This window comes from Sycon ciliatum, chromosome 1 (genome assembly GCF_964019385.1).
Source record: "Sycon ciliatum chromosome 1, ocSycCili1.1, whole genome shotgun sequence".
Classification (NCBI taxonomy): Eukaryota; Metazoa; Porifera; class Calcarea; order Leucosolenida; family Sycettidae; genus Sycon; species Sycon ciliatum.
In genome coordinates, this window is record NC_088643.1 from 67,232,150 (window position 1) to 67,252,794 (window position 20,645).

Here is a 20,645-nt window from a genome sequence, read left to right on the forward strand (position 1 = left end):
GCGTTTCCCTGAAAAAAGGTGACGTCAACAAAAAATTCCGCCGTGGGCGGGGGTATCTGCAGATTGTGCGGAAGAGATCCGGAGTTGCACACTCTTGTTTATCTACTCTTGGTACCAGGGAGTAGTACAATACCGGTATTGTACTACTCCCTGCTTGGTACTAATAGCTGTCGGGAGAGCACCCATAGTGGAGTTGCACACTCTGGGGGGTTATGTACTCTTGGTATTATGGTACAGGTAGACTCCCTTTAATTCGAACCTCAAATTGCCAGGCCCTAACTTCGAATTATCCAGAACTTCTAATTATCCAAATGCAGCCCCATGCACTGATATGTATGTCAAAATGCTTGAAATCGCATGCTGAATATTTTTTGCACATTTTTATTTGCATCAACGAAACATAGGTGGTCGTACCGGTACGCGGTCGTGTAAAACGGATCATCAAAACACTGGATCGACACAAAATCATTTTGACATCTTCATTTTCTAGTGAAGAAGTTGTCAGTCACTGCAACTTTCCTGAAACAGTTTCAACGGAAAAGAACTGCGCTGCCTAATCCGCGTCATGAAAGGCCGTCGGACAGCAGCACGTCGTTCTGAAGAACGGAAGTGGAGCATAGGCATAGACAATATTTACGACAATAGTGTTTTTGTGCGCCAACATCTCCGCGTACGAGCTGGCGCGGCAAGAAAGGCCATCGAGATCCGCGAAGAGAGTCAGCCACCTGGAAGATGTCGTCTTCAATCAAACCTTTGCAATTTGCCTCGCACGGGCTTGAAAGAAATTTCGAGAGAAGGTGGGTTTCTTGAACGCAATAGTCGATCCTGCAGCGGACCATCGATCGATTTTTGAGCTACTCTTGGCTAGAGAAGGAGAAAAGAATGAACTTCGAATTACAAGGATAGCAACTCAATCTCACTTCGAAATAAGCGTTCAAAGGACATAGCCAATGTACTGTAAACAGCTCTTCTGTACGAAGACTGGGTTCGAATTATCCAACCGGCGCACTTTTCGTACTTCGAATTATGCATTCGATTTTGACTTGAAGTGACTTGCAGAAGATCGGTACGACGAAAAAGTTCGAATTACACGGAATGTTCGAATTATACCGTATTCGAATTAGAGGGAGTCTACCTGCAAGAGTAGTCTTGCCGTCTTGGTAATACTACAATGTAATACTAATGCGTACTAATAGTAATACTAGCAAACTGACTTGCATGCACGCGTGCCGATGAATGAAGAAGTCACGTAAAACGTCGATAGATCACGGGAAATGACGCCAACTCATGTGCACGGCCGTGCCACCCCACCCCGGTACCGCGCTTCACCATTGATTTATTGTGGGCATGTACAAGCTACATGTACATGCTCTGGCAACCGAAATCCGACCCCCTTGCCGGCGCGGCGCGCCCGCAAGGGGGTCGGATTTCAGTTGCCAGCACTGTATCATGCATGTTTTGTAGAGAGAGAAACGGCGAGCAGCTGTCCACGTGGCCGTAGGGCTAGTCAGGTGATCGATGTGGGTTAACCGGTTGTGAAATCAAACTGCTGTTTTCACGTTTTTCTTTCATGAAACAAACAAACAGCAAGTGGAACATTATTTCGTATTTTGTCCAAAATCTCAGGCGCTGAGGCCTGGAGAAACGTTTGTTGAGCTAGGAAAGGATCCTACAGTGCTAGACCTCATTTCTCTAAAGAGGTAGTGGTACTGTCTGGTGTCTGCAGTTGACGCCCTGTCGAGAGTTGATCGGTTTTCCATCCACAACGATAGAGAGTGAATCTGAATTTTTTTGGTGATGTGAAGTTATTAATTGGTGGACCAGCACTGAAGTATAATACTGTACAAGTTGCCAACCTTGCCATCATCAGGGTCCAAGGCTAAGGGATAGCATGGCTCAGCTACTTCTGCTGGTATGGAAGAACTTTGTGCAGCAGAAGCGCAAGCCAGTCACCACTGTTCTGCAGATAGTATTTCCTATCCTGTTCATGGTGGTAATGGCGTTGCTCCGGACTACTAGCAAAGATGAATACAAGTGTGTAGAGACCGATGGTGAGCCAGGATGCCAGTGGAAACCTTTCAGTGTCACAAATCCGTCGATTCCCCTGGCTCTCGTCATTGAACGCACGTACAAGAAGAACATGAGCGAGTTAATCCCGGACATTATCGAAGGCAAAGTGAAGCTAAAGATAGGTTATTCACCCAACGCATCAGAGTTTGTCAACTCAGCCATGAGCAATGCACGGGGCTTTATTGACCAGTACGTACCGGAAGAGTTTAAGCAATTTTCCAGCGTGCTCGCCTTTGAAGGGTTCGCGACGGAGACAGAGATGGTGGCTGCCATAATGCAGGAAGCCAACGATGATGCGATTAAACACAAACAGTTTTTCGGTTCGGTGGCGTTTGATCCAGCCATTGGGCATGCTAGCAGCAACCTTGACTACGCGATTCGCATGGGATCAGATCCTCTCGTTCACTTTGAACAGAGTGATAGTGACCCTCAGCAAGGTGGGCGTAAGAACTGGCTGACGGACTTGACATTCCCAATCTTCATTCTGCAAGGACCACGTGCAATTAACAATTCGTTCGGTGGTGAGCCGTACTACTACGAGAACTTTTACCTCAACCTGCAGCACTCCATCAATGCCGGCCTCGTGCACACCCTTAGGAATGGCTCGACGTCCGAGCCGCTGCCTGATGTGCAGATGCGACGATTTCCGTTCCCGGAGTTTTTGGAGAACCGTTTTATCAGCGCCGTTCAGTTTGGTCTGCCGCTGCTCGTCTTTCTGGCCTACATTCTAACTGCGTTGGTTCTTGTCAGGGATATTGTACGCGAGAAGGAGCGTCGACTCAAGGTAATTTTCTGCCTGCCGGGTTGTAGGCAGAGCGACGTAGCGTGGCGCTGTGTGTGCCCCCTTCAAAACTCTGGCCGCTCCCTTTCACAATCAGCGGTGTTACTACGCAGGATACATTGCATGCATGCAGGCACTACAGACTAGACTCCTGTGCTGGTTCATTGGTACAGTTGAGAGCAGAAATGGCAGTAGGCCCAGATTACCGGGATGTAGTCCATATGCTGAGCGATGCAGATTTGCACACCTATGCACTAACTAAACCCAGTTGCCCCTCTTCGATTTTGAACTGGCTATGTTCCTGACCTCAGCTTTCCTTTCAACCTATCTGTATGCAATTTAGTTAGGTGATACTAGTATACCGGTAGTTGATAGTGCCGTTCTGGTTTTTGGGTTTGATCGTGTCTTTTGTTTTCCTGGTATCACCTTTGAAATATGCACGGTTTTATGGGGATTGTGAGTTGTGTATTGATATTTAGGATTTGATTGGTGCTGTGTATATTGTATCTGCTCAAAGTCCGGAGTACGTACTTCAAGTCTTGGCACTATGTAGCTCTAGCATTGTGTTATTCCATGTTCTTGTGTGTTTGTGTGCAGGAATCCATGAAGATGATGGGCCTGTCCAATTTACTGCACTGGACGGCATGGTTCATCAACTACTTTTTCACTCTGCTCATCAGCATCATAGCCATGGTCCTGATACTGAAGTATGGCCGTGTGCTGGAGTACAGCAATCCGCTGATCGTGCTCCTCTTCTTCATCTGCCATGCCTGGTCCACCATCATGTTCTGTTTCTTTGTCAGCACCCTGTTTCAGCGTGCGGTGTGGGGCGCAGCTGGCGGTGGCATCTTCTGGTTCCTCTCCTACACGCCTTACTTCTTTGTCCAGCAGCAGTACGACACGCTCAGCTTTGGTGCCAAAGTCGGCACTGGCACGTTCTTCAACGTGGCCATGGCGTACGGTGCCCAGCTCATTGGCAACTTTGAAGGCCAGGGCTCCGGTGTCCAGTGGAGCAATCTCAACGTGGGAACCAGTGTGGATGACTCATTCACGTTTGCCACTGTGCTCGGCTTGCTGGTGTTTGATGGTTTTCTGTACGGCCTGTTGGCATGGTACATTGAAGGTGTGTATCCCGGTCAGTTTGGATTGCCGCTGCCCTTCTACTTTCCATTCATGGTAAGTGTTCAACGTTCAACTACACCCACACCCATGCTCGCACACGCACACACACACACACACACACACACACACACACACACACACACACACACACACACACACACACACACACACACACACTACTACTACTACTACTACTACTATGTACAGCTACCCTATCGGGCCACGCCGCTCCCAGAAGCGGGAGACAACGACAAGAAGAGAGAAGAGAAGAGAGAGAAATCGCAAAGTCAACAATATTTGGCATGGCGTTGCAAGTCCTGTGGCCTTGAGAACCGTCTTTCGCAATGCTCGCATTCATGACGGCAGTTGTTCCTGGCTGCACGTGACATCCGTTTCGCACGATCACAGTGATGACGGCTCAAACCAGAACGAGAGCGGAAAGAGCGGCGACAAACATCACATCGCAAAGAACACACACACACACACACACACACCGGTTGGGTCAGGGGCATTTTCTATTTTTTTAGTATGTTCATGAACATGGTGCAACCATCAGACAATGTGGGGAATGCTGGTGATCATGCCGGTATGTGTGCCAGGAAATAAGGGTATTATAGCACATCAGCTTCTGAAGAGTTGTGCGTGTGCCGTCATGTGTTTTCCCAGGTCGCCTCATTGACTTTTGCTTGTTTGTCTGGCTGGTTGTGTGTTGAACATTCACTTTGTGATGTTTGCTTACAGCCCTCCTACTGGTGCAGTCCTACCAGCAAAATCACGGACGAAGACGAAGAAACAGAGACCATGCCTTTGTCTGGCAGCCACAACAAAAATGCGGTAGGACAGCTGTCTGTCAGTGTGGACACAACTGCTGGCTGTGCTGGTTGAGTTTTGTGGTCCGTTGGCTGTATTTAGACAAAGCTGCTCATTGTGGTGCATGTTTGCTGCAGGCTGCATTGCTTCATAGTCCACACACTCACTGCTGTATGTTCACTGTTTCGCTGTTGTGTGGCTGCTGTGTGTGTGTTTGCTGTGCAGTCCAAACATCTGTTTGAGCCTGAGCCGGAGTCGCTGCCAGCTGGTGTCCGGTCGTATCGCCTGAAGAAGGTCTTCAAGACCTCGAATGGCCCACTAGTCGCAGTCAATGGTGTGTCACTCAACATGTAAGTGTTGTGATATTGAGTGATCGGATTGCTAAGTTCATTATTGTTGCTGTCAGTACAGTGTACAGCTGCACTGGGGAGCATCTTTGTAGCCCTGATTGCAGAGCGTGATTGCTCAGATGTGCCTGCAACAGACACACTTCAGGTTTGCAGTGTCTGCTCTAGGATTTCAAACCAACCGGGTACACGTGTACCTGGCACAACTCTTCCAACCGGGTCAAAGGTGGGTCCGTTCAAGTGCAGCTACTGCATGTACCGTAAAGTACCGCCAGAGCGCCCCACCATCTCATCCTTTCGTGGTCGTATTGTGGAGGTGGTCTGCTGTCTGTAGGTCATACGACATGAGCCTTGTACACAGATTGCACGTTTTGCAGTCAATCCGTACCTTCAAGCGGATACAAGCTCCACACAAAAACCTGCCAAGTGTGACCTTAGTACACTAAGATTCTCACATCGTACACACTTCGTTGCACTCTGCCATACGATTTTCCTTTCTCTGGCTGTAAAATCAAGGTGGGGCGCTCTCGCGAGACGGGGCGCTCTGGCGGTACTTTACGGTACATGTACATCAGGGAGCTGTACATAATAGGACTCCCTGCTGTACATAATAGTACTCCCTGCTGTACATAATAGGACTCCCTGCTGTACATAATAGTACTCCCTGCTGTACATAATAGGACTCCCTGCTGTACATAATAGTACTCCCTGCTGTACATAATAGGACTCCCTGCTGTACATAATAGGACTCCCTGCTGTACATAATAGTACTCCCTGCTGTACATAATAGGACTCCCTGCTGTACATAATAGTACTCCCTGCTGTACATAATAGGACTCCCTGCTGTACATAATAGGACTCCCTGCTGTACATAATAGTACTCCCTGCTGTACATAATAGGACTCCCTGCTGTACATAATAGGACTCCCTGCTGTACATAATAGGACTCCCTGCTGTACATAATAGGACTCCCTGCTGTACATAATAGGACTCCCTGCTGTACATAATAGGACTCCCTGCTGTACATAATAGGACTCCCTGGTGTACATAATAGGACTCCCTGCTGTACATAATAGGACTCCCTGCTGTACATAATAGGACTCCCTGCTGTACATAATAGGACTCCCTGGTGTTCATAATAGTACTCCCTGGTGTACATAATAGGACTCCCTGCTGTACATAATAGGACTCCCTGGTGTGTATTCCCAACAGGGTCACAGATGACCCGGTGTTCTTTTTCCAAACGGGTCCAAGTACCTTCCAACCGGGTTGCTGACCCGGCTGACCCGGCTCTGGAGCAGACACTGATTTGCCAAAGCCCATGTTATTGTAAGTGGGCATTGCCGGAGTTTGTACATCAAAAAGAATAACAGAATGTATGCTTGACTGTGTTCTGATATGTTCTATTGTTGGTGCAACTGGTGCTTTTGCTTTTGTTGTTGCTGCTGCTGCCGTTGCTATTGCTGATGATGCTTATGATGCTGTGGTGACGGTGGTTGTCGGTTGTTACCCTCATGTTTGGTGCGATTGTTGTAGGTATGAGGGTCAAGTGACTGTGTTGCTCGGCCACAATGGTGCTGGCAAGACCACCTTCATCTCCACGCTGACTGGGCTGTTTCCTCCGACCAGCGGCTCTGCCTATGTCAACAATTGCAGCATTCTCAATAACATCAGCGGTGTTCGTGACAGTCTTGGCATATGCCCGCAGGTGAGGCATGGCGGCAGTGTGTTCGAAATATACAAGTAGGAGTTCTAACTATTTCACTGACATATTCTTCTTGTGGCAGATTGTGTCTACAGCCAACACACTGCTCGCTGGGCTCTGGGTTTCATGTTGGTGTCTCTTTTGTGAATTTTCAGTTCCTCCTACTTGGGATCTGGTCTGGTCATATTTTATCATTGGTGTTCGTTGTAATCGATTCCCTCTGTTTTTACCGCCACTGCTGCTGCTGCTGTTGTTGTTGTTGTTGTTGTTGTTGTTGTTGTTGTTGTTGTATTTTTGAATTTTGAATTATTTATTCTCACGATGGCACCATCGCCAATAAGAGATGTTGTTGTTGTTGTTGTCGTCGTTGCCGTTGCCGTTGTTGTTGCCGGCGTTGTTGTTGTCACTGTTGCCTCTGTACAGCACGACATCCTGTTTGACAACCTCACCGTGCAGGAGCATTTGGAATTCTATGCCCAGCTGAAGGGCTGCAAGCGCTCGGTGGTCAAGGCCGAAGTTGACAAAATGCTGGCCGCTCTGAAGTTCACGCAGTTCAGAACACGCCGAGCCAAGGAGCTCTCCGGTGGCATGAAGAGAAAGCTGTCAGTGGGAATTGCTCTTGTCGGCGGCTCTAAGGTACGCCATCCGTGTTGTGTACAGTCAACCAACGGTATTCCGGTTTGCAAATGTAGTGTTTGGAATGCTCTGCGAATGTGCAATTCCAGCACGGATTCCAATGCATATGTATTGGTTAACATATCTATTATCTAGTGCATTCGTTTTCCAGATGTCGAAACTACGTCTCGAAATTGTGGGATCGAAAATGATGAAGTGAGTGACAAGTTGCAAAGGGAGTGTGCTCAGCTGGGAGTGTGCTCAGCTGGGAGTGTGCTCAGCTGGGAGTGTGCTCAGCTGGGAGTGTGCTCAGCTGGCATTATTTGAAAGTCCTGCCAGGCTGTACAGTCCACCTGGCTAAGAACGACCTTCGGTTGGACATGAGCAAAGTGTTGTTTTCACGAGTTGTCGTTGTCAGTGAGGTTGAAAGTATGCAGTCAACTGGTCACTGAATATTGAATATTGTGTTATTTGCGAGTTGTTGTTATACCCGAGTTGTCGTTATTCACAAGATTCACTGTTGCTGTTGAGCAGTTCCTAAACGGCATACTGTGTGTGAGGCACAAAGGTGCTGCTGAGCAGTTCCTAAGCGGCATACTATGTGTGAGGCACAAAGGTGCTGTTGAGCAGTTCCTAAGCGGCATACTATGTGTGAGGCACAAAGGTGCTATTGAGCAGTTCCTAAACGGCATACTGTGTGTGAGGCACAAAGGTGCTAGTATTGAGCAGTTCCTAAACGGCATACTGTGTGTGAGGCACAAAGGTGCTATTGAGCAGTTCCCAGACGGCGTACATGTACTGTGCATGAGACACATAGGCATTGGCTGGTCTTCTTTTCGACTTACTTCTTGCATCTTCTTTGTTTGTTTGTTCACAGGTAGTAATTCTTGACGAGCCTACATCCGGCATGGACCCTGCTGCTCGGCGTGCCACCTGGGATTTGATCAATCAGTTCAAGGAGGACCGCACTATCCTTCTTACCACCCACTTCATGGACGAGGCAGACCTTCTCGGTGATCGCATTGCCATCATGTCGTCAGGAAATCTCAAGTAGGTGTTTCTAGTTGTGCTGAACTTCTGAGTAAGAGTGTTTATAGACTTTTCTTCATCTGGTCGATTGTGTCTTTCTGTGACTCCCGTGCTGTGCACTGTATTGTATGTGCTGCCTTTTTGGCTTCTTTTTCTGCTCAAACTACTCTGTTCATGACGTGCGTTGTTTACTTGCGTGCCAGATGTTGCGGCAGTTCCCTGTTCCTGAAGTCACGCTACGGCGTTGGCTATCATATCATCATGGTGCGCGAGGAAGGCTGCGACATTGAGCGTGTCGTCAGCATGGTGAAATCTCACGTGCCCGAAGCCACCGTGGAGAGTACGTCTGGCGCGGAACTGTCCCTCATCTTGCCCAAGGAGTCTGCCAGTGCCTTTCCAGCAATGTTCAATGAGCTCCAGGTAAGGGAATAAAGGTAGTGTGTGGGTATACGCACTCACTCAAGTACTACTAGTACTAGTACATGTGCTATTGTACTTGTGTTGGGGTGACTTGAGGATCAGTTTGACATGACACTAGCCACGGCTGTGTGCTTTGCTGTTGATACCCCCTCCTCCCCCCCCCCCCCCCCCCACACACACACGCACACACACACACACACACACACACACACACACACACACACGCCTTTTCCTCTCCCTCCTTACTTACACTTGATGTAGTTGTTTATGGAGTGGGAGCAGTGTGTCAACAGTCTTCTGAAATGGTTTGCTGCATTCCCTGCTTGCTGCCCAGGCTAATAGTACGGAGCTGGGTATCAGCAGCTACGGTGTTTCAGTTACCACTATGGAGGAGGTCTTTATCAAGGCTGGCGAGGAAGGTGACTCGTTGGTGGCTGGTGATGGTGCTGCCGCCTCTGCTGATCATTTACCTGATGGAAGCTCCTCATCATCCAGTACTGATGTGTATGGCTCTACGGAAACCAATCAAGTCACATTCCGACGTGGTGGCGGTGGAACGCGTGCTTCCTACCAGCTACTGCACAACGAAACACACGTTGATGTGGTGAGTATGACCATACGTGTGTGTGTGTGTGTGTGTGTGTGTGTGCGCGTGTGTGTGTGTGTACGTGTGTGTGCCTGACTTTTCTTTCATTCTTCTCGGTGGCTACCAACAGCCAGTGCATGCCGGAGTATGTGGTGTGATGTGTGCGCGGGAAAAAAATGAAAAAGACCAAAAAGTAGGGATTCACTGGCCAGAAAAAGCCACTTCATAGCTGTGTGGTGTAGACCAGCCTGAATACTGGCGGTCAATTCTTCAGCCTTGCAAGCTGTTGAATGGTGTAATCCCAGCACAAGTTGCTATGGCTTCTGCTGTAGCATCGCTATCATCCCCTCCGGCGATGGGCGTCAAAAGATGTGTGTGTGTGTGTGTGTGTGTGCGTGCGTGTGCACAGTGTGTGTGTGTGTGTGTGTGTGTGTGTGTGTGTGTGTGTGTGTGTGTGTGTGTGTGTGTGTGTGCGCGCAGTCTGTGCACAGTGTGTGCAGTGTACATATGTCGAGTTAATGTTCATCGAATCTATATACATCTCGTGCATGAATGCTGCAAGTACATGTAGTTGTAATACTATGTCTCTGATCGCTACTTGTACTTGGCTGTAATGCAGTTCAGGAAGTACATGTACTGGGAAGAGCCTGCCAAAACAGTGCGGAACGTGTTTCTATGACTACAAGCCGTATGAGTTATTTATGCTAGTAGATGTAAGTGCACGAAAGATAGGATGGGGAAGTATCTGAAGACGAAATCGTATGGAGTCTCGCCAACCAGATTTGAATCATGAATCTTTGTTCTAGATCAACAAAGCTCCAACCACTCAGCTGTCGAATATAGTGTGGTTGTCATTAATTTTACCATTGGATTTCATTTTGCTGGAGACTGCAAGTCTATATCTTGATCTGTATGCTATGTATGTGTGTTCTACCCTGACTGCATGCCTGCCTAGTGCTCATGGATATCTACTGCTGCAATAGTAGATGTGGTGTTTCACTGAGGCCAAGATCACGTCATCACGCAATGTTTGGTTTTTGCTGCTGCTGCTGCTGTGTTGTGCTCGCAGAACGAAGGTCCACGCCGTGGCCTAACGCCGGATATGCTCAGCTCTGGCATGCAATTGCTACTTCGACAGTTCTACGCGCTGATTGTCAAGCGCATCATTCACACGATGCGCAACAAGTCTGGCGCTTTCACGCAGCTCTTCTGGCCGGGACTGTTCACTCTGTTTGGACTGATCGCTATCAAGACCATCCCCGTGCCCAAAGACTCGCCGTCGCGCCTTACCTCCTATTCCTACTACGGCTCATCTTCCATCTACTACAACGACGTCGGCGGCCCGTCGACACCTTACTCGCAGGCATTTGCCGGCCAGTTTGCCAACACATCCTATGTGCAAGTGCAAGGTACGTCGGAGACCATGGGCAACTGGACAGAGTTTGGCGACTACCTGCGCAACGCAACCGACTCCGATGGACAGAACAACATTGCCAACTTCAATAAGCATCACCTGACGGGCGCATTCTTTCAGGAAGACCTCATCACGGTGTACTTCAACAACATCGCTTTCCATGCCATTTCCGAGTCGCTGGCAGCCGTTGGCAATGGCTTGTTGCAGCGTGAATTCCCGGGCAAGAAGATCTCAGTGACCAATCACCCCCTGCCAAGAACGGCCAAGGAGGAAGTTGATCAGCTACGACTGTAAGTCCTGTACAGGCTGCAGTTACTTGTACGGTGTACAGTGGACTGTACTTATATAAAGAACTACTGTAGCGTGCGGTGAATTTTGTGGTGTAGCGAACCGTTGTCCATGTCCCTGTTTGAACCCACCCAAAATAGACTCTTGGTAGCAAACTGTTTTATATTATTATAATGAACCGTCTCTTGTAGGAGAGCACGTAAATCAAGCGTACTCGTACAGTTGCGGGTCCAATGCCAGGTATGATGCGTTGCTTGTACAGTGTGAGTTCATTTCATTTCCTGTTGGAATTAAGAAAGACCTTTGGCTATAAAGAACTAATTCTCCTGCACATTGGTGACATGTGTTCGTTATATCCGGAGTCCGCTGTGCTGTACTTGTACTTGCATTTACCTTGGGAGTAGCAGTCTATGTGTGATGTCTAATTCCGTAGCATGCCTTCTACCCAGTAGATATTGTTTACTCTTTCTGTTTTCCATCTTCACTATCTGCTTTAGGTTCCTTGTTTTCCAAAGTGCTATCTTGTGTATGTGTGTGCAGTATGCTGCACTTCAAGTTTGTGCATTTGATTTGGTGTGTTTTAGTGCATTTTGACTTCCCAATCTCCTTTCTTCTGTGTCAATATTTTCTTCTTCTTCTGTTTGTTTGTTTGTTTGTTTTTGTCCCATGCACAGCGATGGCAGTGGGTTTGCGCTTTCCTTCGACGTCTTGTTTGGCATGGCGTTCTTGGCATCCAGCTTTGTGCGCCTAGTCGTGGCAGAGCGTGAGAACAAGGCCAAACACGTGCAGTTCGTCAGTGGCGTCCACCCGGTCAGCTACTGGCTGTCGGCCATCGCCTGGGACTTGATCAACTACATGGCACCGGTAATAATGATCCTGGTCCTGTTTGGTGCTTTCCAAACGCCGGCGTACACCAAGGATGGCAACATCGGCCTGGTGTTCCTCTCGCTCCTGCTCTATGGATGGGCCATCATCCCACTCATGTACCTGGTCTCGTTTGCCTTCAGCAAACCTGCATCGGCATTTATTCTGCTCACGCTGTTCAACATTGTGACTGGAGAGGTGGCCATTATTGTCATCTTCATTCTGGATATTCTCAAGGAGGCTGCCACTGCCAACGCCCTCAAGTGGGTCTTCCTCTTCTTGCCGAACTTCTGCCTCGGACAGGTATGCTAGCAGCAATGAGCAAGCATGCACTGGCTTACGTACTGCGGCACATGATTCGGAGAGAGAGAGAGAGAGAGAGTGTGTGTGTGTGTGTGTGTGTGTGTGTGTGTGTGTGTGTGTGTGTGTGTGTGTGTGTGTGTGTGTGTGTGTGTGTGTGTGTGTGTGTGTGTGTGCATGCGTGTGTGTGTGCGTACATGCGTGGGGGGGGGGGGGGCATGCACACGTACATTCCTGCGTAGTGTACTCCTTTACTAGACATTAGTGCTGCCATGATCCTATCCCATGTGTACTTAAAGTACTGCTGCACACTGCTGACGGCACAAGGAAGTCATCTTGCCTTTGGCCATGCTTTGTTGTTCTTGCAGGCTCTGTCTGATCTGTATACCAATTACGCCACCTCACAATTATGCGAACAAAGTGCAATCCTCGAAGAATTTTGCATCGAACAGAAGGTCAGCTGGCAGTCCAACTATCTGTCGTTGACGCCACCTGGAATTGGTCGCTATCTGGTCTTCATGGCTGGTGAGGGTATTCTCTTCTTTCTGCTAGTTCTACTTGTGGAGTCCGACTTCAGCTCATGGATACGCACCTCTCTGGAACGCTCGGCGGCCATGGACTTATCGTCGAACGTATCGGATGAAGATGAGGATGTGCGCAGCGAGCGCCTTCGCGTGGAGAGCTTGGACAACCGTGGACGTGTCAACGCCGCCAAGGCCAACCCTGACATTCTGGTTGTGCGGGATCTGAACAAGATCTACAACCCTCTTCCTTGCATGTCGGTGAGTAATTTGTTGCAGTGATCACTGAGTTGGTGCTGGTGTTCTCACGGCAATGTTGAACGGACAATTCGTCCGGATATTGAATAGGCGTCCATTGATTGCCAACATCACCCTGAGCTCGAATTCGGAAGCACTTTTTGCTTTGCATTGAGTGAAACCTGCACTTGTCTTTCAGGGTGTGTTGGTTTCCATGCTAAATTGCCCTGTTGATGACATCACTATGACATCACTATGACATCACTAGTACAGTACTTACAGTACTTGTCCGTATGCATGTACATGTACATGTGCATGTACACAGAGAACCAATGGCAACGTTGGTTGAAGTTGAAGTTGGGGAAACCCTCCCTCTGGACCAACGTGACCAGAATGACGTTCCGATAGCTTAGAGGTGGCACGTTCATTGCAATTTGGGAGGAACGAGTGTAGTGCGGTGTCAGGGACCCGGTTCTTCAAACTACTCCACATTACCTGTGTGTAGACGCTGTACTAACATTAACGAGTCCAATAATGACTTTACCAGGAAGACGTTTTATCAGAGAAACACCCTGAACATGATTGTTCCACTCGATGCAGAGCAACGAGGCCTGTTGGATTCCGGTTCAGGGTGCTGGCCATGGGTGGACCCCTATTTAGTTTTTGGGTACTGTCCATATCATACTGACCAACCACCACAATCTCAATCCCTTGACAAGACATGCAGAATCCCTGGATTTCTCTCAAAATCCCTGGATGGCACAAAAAAAGGTGAAAAAGAGCATTTCCCGCCAAAAAAACGTTCGACTCTGCAGCTGTGCGTACAGACCAGGGAGTCGTCAAATACCATAATTTGACGACTCCCTGGTACAGACCCTAGGCTGTGTGATCAGTCGGCGCCCGCCTGTCTTTGTCAGTGCAGATCTTGCAGGCATGGTCAGGTCTTCCAACGAATCAAAGACCTGTGCACAGTTCGAAGTGAGAATGAGCACCGTACATACCGGCTTTGAAAAACGTTCAAAAAACTGGGACATTCGGGCAGAAACCATGGAGTTTTCAGGAAAATCCTGTATCAGACAAAACTTTGGTTTTTCCGGGAGTTTGCTTGAAATCCCCGGGACCCCGGGAGGAGTGTTGATTTTCCGGGATTTTCCCGGGGAAAACGGGAGGGTTGGCCAGTATGCCATATGAGTCTTGTAAGTCTATACATGTACTTACAGCTGGTATGGTGTCATATTTTGTCATCTACTGATTGTTAGCCTCCACTGCTTCATTCATTTATTCGGATATAATATTTTTATAAGATTATTCCCCAAGATTAAGACTTTTAAAGTACTTCGAAGTAGATAAGTGAACTTTTTTTTTAGCAATGGTAGAAAAGAAAGGAAAATCCGGATATTGTGTGTGTGTGCGTGCGTGCGTGCGTGAGAGAGAGAGAGAGAGAGAGAGAGAGAGAGAGAGAGGGAGAGGGAGAGGGAGAGGGAGAGGGAGAGGGAGAGGGAGAGGGAGAGGGGGAGGGAGAGAGAGAGATGCTGATCATGAGGGAGAGGGAGGGAGAGAGAGGGAGGGAGAGGGAGAGGGGGAGGGAGAGAGAGAGAGAGAGATGCTGATCTTATAATGTAAAGCTGTAAATAATTATCCACTGTGTCCTATGAACCTTTGTGTGTGTGTATGCGTGCAGGGTTCATCAGCGCATGCTGTCCAGGGTATCTCCGTCGGTGTTCCGACGCGCGAATGCTTTGGTCTCCTGGGAGTGAACGGTGCTGGCAAAACTACAACGTTCGGCATGTTGACCGGTGACATTCCTGTCTCGGCTGGAAATGCCTACCTTGATGGACACAGTATAGTGAAGGACCAGCAGATGGTATGTTTGTGTGTGTGTGTGTGCGTGCGTGTGTGCGTGTGCGTGCGTGCGTGCGTGTGCGTGTGTGCAACTGTGCATGACTTTTTTGTTATTGTGTATGTGCATGTGTGTGTACGTGTACATATGTATCTGTTAGTCTTGGTCAAAGGTGAGCAGCTTTTCATATTCTTCTCTGGTTGACAAATTCTCCCTACTCTCCACATCCACCATGCTATGTGTGATGTGATGATCTGAATTGCATCCATGGTCACTTGTGATCATTTTCAACAATATGGAGTTGCCAAACACGAGTTGTCATTCGGAATATGCATACCGAGTACAAGTACAACTTAGTACAAGCAAGGGAATGCTTGCACTAATGGAATATGTGTGATAGCAGACCGGTTACCATAGCTCTCTCTCTCTCTCTCTCTCTCTCTCTCTCTCTCTCTCTACCTCTCTCTCTCTCTCTCTCTCTCTCTCTCTCCCTGGTCGTCTTACCTCACACTAATCTTTGGAGGGATATTGTTTGTTTGTTTTTGTTTTTCAGGTACGTCAGCGTATTGGCTACTGTCCCCAAGTCAACGGTCTGATTGATCTGCTCACTGGCCGAGAACTTCTCACCATGTTTGCTCGTCTTCGTGGTGTTCCCGAGCGCCTCATTCCTGGTGCTGTTCAGAAGCTCATTGAGAGCCTGCTGCTGCAGAAACATGCAGATCGGCCATGTGGCACGTATAGGTATGTGTGTGTCTGTGTGTATGTGTGTGTGTGTGTCTGTGTGTGCGTGTCTGTGTGTGCGTGTGCGTGTGTGTATGTGTCTGTGTGTGTATGTGTCTGTGTTTGTCTGTGTTTGTCTGTGTGTGCGTGCGTGTACGTGTGTGTGCGCATGTGTGTATGTGTCTGTGCGTGCGCGTATGTGCACATGTGTACGTGTATTTCACTATGTAGCAGCATTCTAGTGTGCGCATCTTGAGACAGCAGTGTAGGCAACTGTGTTGTGCATGTTCAAAATTACTGGTGTATATTCTGCAGCACCTGCTCTCTCGTGATCCGATCTCATTTTTGGTTCTTTCTCCAGTCAGGCCATAAGGCCAGTCGCCACTGTCACCCTTTAATGTTGCTGCTGTTGCTGCTATTGCTGCTGTTGCTGGTACTCCTCTCTCACTGCTTGCCGTACAGTGGTGGTAACAAGCGTAAGCTGTGCACAGCCATCGCACTGGTGGGTGACCCACCCGTGGTCTACCTGGACGAGCCCACCACCGGCATGGACCCGGTGGCCCGGCGCCAGCTGTGGCAGGCGCTGTGCCGCGAGCGTGAGCAGGGCTGCTGCGTGGTGATCACGTCGCACAGCATGGAGGAGTGCGAGGCGTTGTGCACGCGCCTTGCCATCATGGTCAGCGGGCGATTCCGCTGCCTGGGCAGTCCGCAGCATCTCAAGAACCGCTTTGGCGACGGCTACACGGTCAGCGCCCGCCTACGAGAGGGTGTTGCCACCGACGACTTCAAGTCCTTCATGGTCTCCACTTTCCCCGACTGCAATCTCAAGGAGGAGCACTTCGGCCAGGTCACGTATCAGGTAAGACCAACTTGTAGGATACTACCCTGCTGCTGCTGCTGCTGCTGCTGTTCATCAGTGCATACATGGACAGGTGATGATGCTGCTGTTCATCAGTGCATACCGTACTCACTCGATTAGAAGCCGGGGGCTACTATTTTTTCAATACCAATTTTGAGGAGGCTTCTATTCAAGAGGGGCTTTTATTGTTTCATTCCATACTGGTGTTCCAATCGAATCTCTAAAACATTCATATTCACAGCAACTCGGCCCCGAGTTAGTTTGCACACACTACATCGACCAGGACTTGTACCAATAGGAACATGCACGAGATGTTTTTTGCAGACTTGACCTTCATACATGGCACTACCTGGTCACCCCATGCTTTGCGAATAGTAGTCCGGGCTTCTATTCGAGAGGGGCTTGTATTTTTTCAAACAGTCCTTGTAGGGGGCTTTTATTCGAGAGGGGCTTCTAATCAAGTGAGTACGGTACATGCACAGGTGATGACGCTGCTGTTCATCAGTGCATCTGTACAGGTGATGATGCTGCTGTTCACCAGTCACTAAGTGCAGTGGTGTTGCTCTCGACTGTGTGTCATACACCGTACCAGTGTCTGCTCCAGGGCCAGGTCAGCCGGTTTAGGGGTACTTCGACCCGTTTGAAAAAGAATACCGGGTCACTTCTGGCCTGGTTGAGAGTATACATGTGGATTACTTTTTCTTTTTTTTTAATACTTCAAGGGGTTACTCACTTACAGAACTCAGGCACGTGCAGGCGTGCGAGGACAGAGTGCCTAGTTCGTATTGTTCATACAAGTACATTCAGTAGCTGCAGTGGAACTTTCCCGGCTCTGACCCGGTTGCAGGAGTTGCGCCAGGTACATGTGTACCCGGTCGGTTTGAATTCTAGAACAGACACTGAGTAGATCCAGTAGTGTAGCTAATCATTTCTTTTCTAAGCTACAGTCAACTTCCCTTATAACGACACTCGGCGGGGCATCAGAAAAGTGTCGTTATTAGAGAGGTTCTGCAAAACGAAAATGTGTACGAACTTTCGCTCTACGTCACGAAGTGAGAAACTTCGCACGAACTTTCGCAACTTTGGACGCGAAACTTGCAGGGAACGCGAAATGAACTTTCGTAGGAAGTTTCGTGAGATTGGGTCATGTCGTACGTGCACTTGGCGCGTAATGGCGCGTGCAAACTACGAAAATGTGCAGAACACAAAGTTCGTGCGAAAATTCGTACACACTTTCGCAAGGCCTGTCGCGAAACTTCGTTCGAACTTTCGTTGTGCAGAACCTCTCTATTCCTAGTCGTTATACCCGAAGTCTCATTCTATGTGTCACAGTTGGATGGGACTTTGCTCTGGGCATGAAAATTATGTCGTTATTCGCGAATTGTCGTTATATCCGCAGTCGTTATTAGCGAAGTTGACTGTATGCGAAAGATGTTACGTAGTAGCATCTGGCGCTAGCCAGGGTCCTCCACGCTTTATTTAGTATCTGTGTGTGTGTGTGTGTGTGTGTGTGTGTGTGTGTGTGTGTGTGTGTGTGTGTGTGTGTGTGTGTGTGCACGTGTGTGTGTGCACGTGTGTGTGTGCGTGCGTGTGTGGGTATGTCCACATGTCGTGTGCATTGTTTGAATGTCACATGACTGATCGCGTGAGTGAGTGGCATGTAGTTTGACAGATACAGGATACCATACGGTTTGAATAACACGTCACGTGTGCTTTTGTCATTTGTGTGTGTGTGTTACACCCCTTCTGTTCATCTGTTTAGGTTCGCAACTCTACGCTGGCCGACATTTTCGAAGTGGTGGAAAATCACAAGGACCAGTTCAGCGTGGAGGACTACTCCGTGTCTCAGACCACCCTGGAGCAGGTGTTCCTACTCTTTGCGCGGCCTGATATCGACAAGAACGTGCAGGATTGGATGCACTAGCACGGTGCAACCTGCAGGCCACAGCCGCTTTGATGAATAGCCATTGCAAGTTGATCGCATGATTTTGCTGCCAGTGCAGCGGAGACGTCGCCACACCAGTGCTGCCTGAGATTGCATGTAGATTGTAATGCTTTAGCTGGTCTTAGCTTGGGTGTACAGGCACTGCAGGCAGTGCTGGCCTTTGTGTGTAGCAAGAATGATCATTGTCATCAGCATAGCCTTCCACTCTGCCTCTTTCCTTCCTGCATTGCTGAGACAAGTCAGCGGGCCCTCTGTTCTCTGTATTTGCCTCTCTACCACGGATATTTATGCTCGACAATTGTGTTCGTACCTTTCTCCGCACAGGTTTGTTTTCCCTTTACCACATGTTGTCTTCTCATTTGACTTCCTTCTTTTCTTTTTCCACCTAGGTGTGACATGTACCAGTTATGTGGTATGTTGACGTTTCTTCTCTGTGCGTTTGAACTGCATTCTCTTTTTTCCCTGCAAGCTTTTTCTGGATGTGACCATGTGACAATTCCTGTTTATACCATTTGAAAGAAATGATACCCAAGCATCGATGAATTTTTATCAGGGAGTAGTAAAATATTCTACTCCCTGACTTTTTATGGTAAATTTGATTTTCTACTACTGAAATTTTGTTTCTGCAGAGTTGTTTTATCCAGCTTTATTCTAGATTGAATATTCTGCTACGCATTCTCTCTTTTTTCTTCCCATTCACGACTTATTCTGTTTTGTGCAGACGTTGTGCGTCTTGTTTCTTGTTAGGTTGCTGCCCGTTTTGCTCTATCTAGATACAGATGGCACGTTGTCGTTGTCGCAGCCTATGATGCTATCAGCTAGTCACTAGCATTGTGTTTCCCAGCATGCGATCGTCTCACACAGCAGTACAGGCTCTGATTCATCACAATCAATGCTGTGCTTGGATTTTTTTAATTTTTCTTACTGTGCACACGGACAGGTTTTTTCTTCTTTTTTCATTTCTATCTTTGCATGCATCTCAATCATGTGCATGTGTATAATTCTCCTGTTACATTTCGCTTCGCCGTGACCATGGTGACTATTTTTCCACATACATACTAGTAGCTATTCTTCCCCAAAGTGCCCAAGTTTACTTCCAGGCGATGTGAGCTTTTTTGGTGAGAGACGGTGGAGGCAGGAAATTAAATAGCCGTCTTGTACAAGCCCATTCCCAGCCATTGTAACCAGGAGCGTCACACACGGTACGGTCACTACGGTATTGACCGTACCACTATTTGCCCCAAGTACCCCGCGAGTCAATAAAATGCACTGATTTGGGCTCTAAATTTCCAAAAAATTCGGCTCAGCCACCCCTCCCTCACGAGTAAATTGTACTTCAGATGGCTGTCGTGACCGTACCACACTAAAATACCTTCCGACGCCCCTGGTAACATAATATTTACTGTAATGTCGTGTATTAAAGCCGGGCTCATTCCTGTAGAAGCCGATTTCAGGGCTAGGCTTATACTCACATCAGGCTTCTGAGGGGCCGTTTACATGAGGAAAATAAGCCCGGGCTTATTCACCTCGGGCTTATTTTTCAACCGTTTACATGACGGTTGTACGGGGCTGAGCTCAGGTGAGTGACTGCGAGTTCTGCGCGCATTTTACTTTTCAAATCACACATGAACGCAGTGGTAAATGTTCGTGTCTGATGAAATTTGGATCAAGAAATGCCGGCTCAGGTTTCTACTGCCTTTCCAATTGTCACTTATTTTCGAGAAGGTGAAGGATGGGCTAGGACCTTCCACTGGACAAAAATCAGAAGAAAACATACCAAGAAATAAATAAAAGAGACGCACTGTCCACGCCACATTCTCTCAGGTTCACGAGGCAAAATCGAAAAATACGGAAAAACTCGCTTATAAGCCCTTCTTGACCGTTTACATGACAAAATAAGCCCTGGGGGTTGGATAAGCTCGGGGGTCAAGGGTAGGGCTAGTTCAGCTCGGGGCGAGCTGAATAAGCCCGCCTGACCATGTAAACGCGCGCTCTAAAATGACTGGGTGACTGATCAAGGCGGGCTTATCGTAAGCCTAGGGTTGAATAAGCCCGGGCTTATTTTTCTCATGTAAACGGCCCCTAAGCCTTCTATTCAAATTAATTAGGTATTTTGATGTACATGTATGTCAACATTAAAACCAGGCTTGTGTGCCGACAGTGTAGTTTTGA

The 20,645-nt window shown here is 48.2% G+C and overlaps 1 protein-coding gene across 1 annotated transcript; it reads left to right on the forward strand.

Annotated features, from left to right (window-relative positions):
* The first annotated feature begins 1,571 nt into the window (after positions 1 to 1,571).
* On the forward strand, positions 1,572 to 19,572 carry LOC135805010 (phospholipid-transporting ATPase ABCA3-like). The gene is made up of 16 exons (XM_065318996.1): positions 1,572 to 2,854; positions 3,449 to 4,027; positions 4,715 to 4,807; positions 5,009 to 5,133; positions 6,667 to 6,838; positions 7,259 to 7,471; positions 8,328 to 8,500; positions 8,683 to 8,899; positions 9,234 to 9,503; positions 10,555 to 11,189; positions 11,862 to 12,354; positions 12,720 to 13,133; positions 14,791 to 14,973; positions 15,503 to 15,690; positions 16,132 to 16,528; positions 18,291 to 19,572. Exons 1-16 carry the CDS (start codon positions 1,892 to 1,894, stop codon positions 18,450 to 18,452), a joined length of 5,277 nt encoding a protein of 1,758 aa, XP_065175068.1. The 5' UTR covers positions 1,572 to 1,891; the 3' UTR covers positions 18,453 to 19,572.
* Positions 19,573 to 20,645: the final 1,073 nt, after the last annotated feature.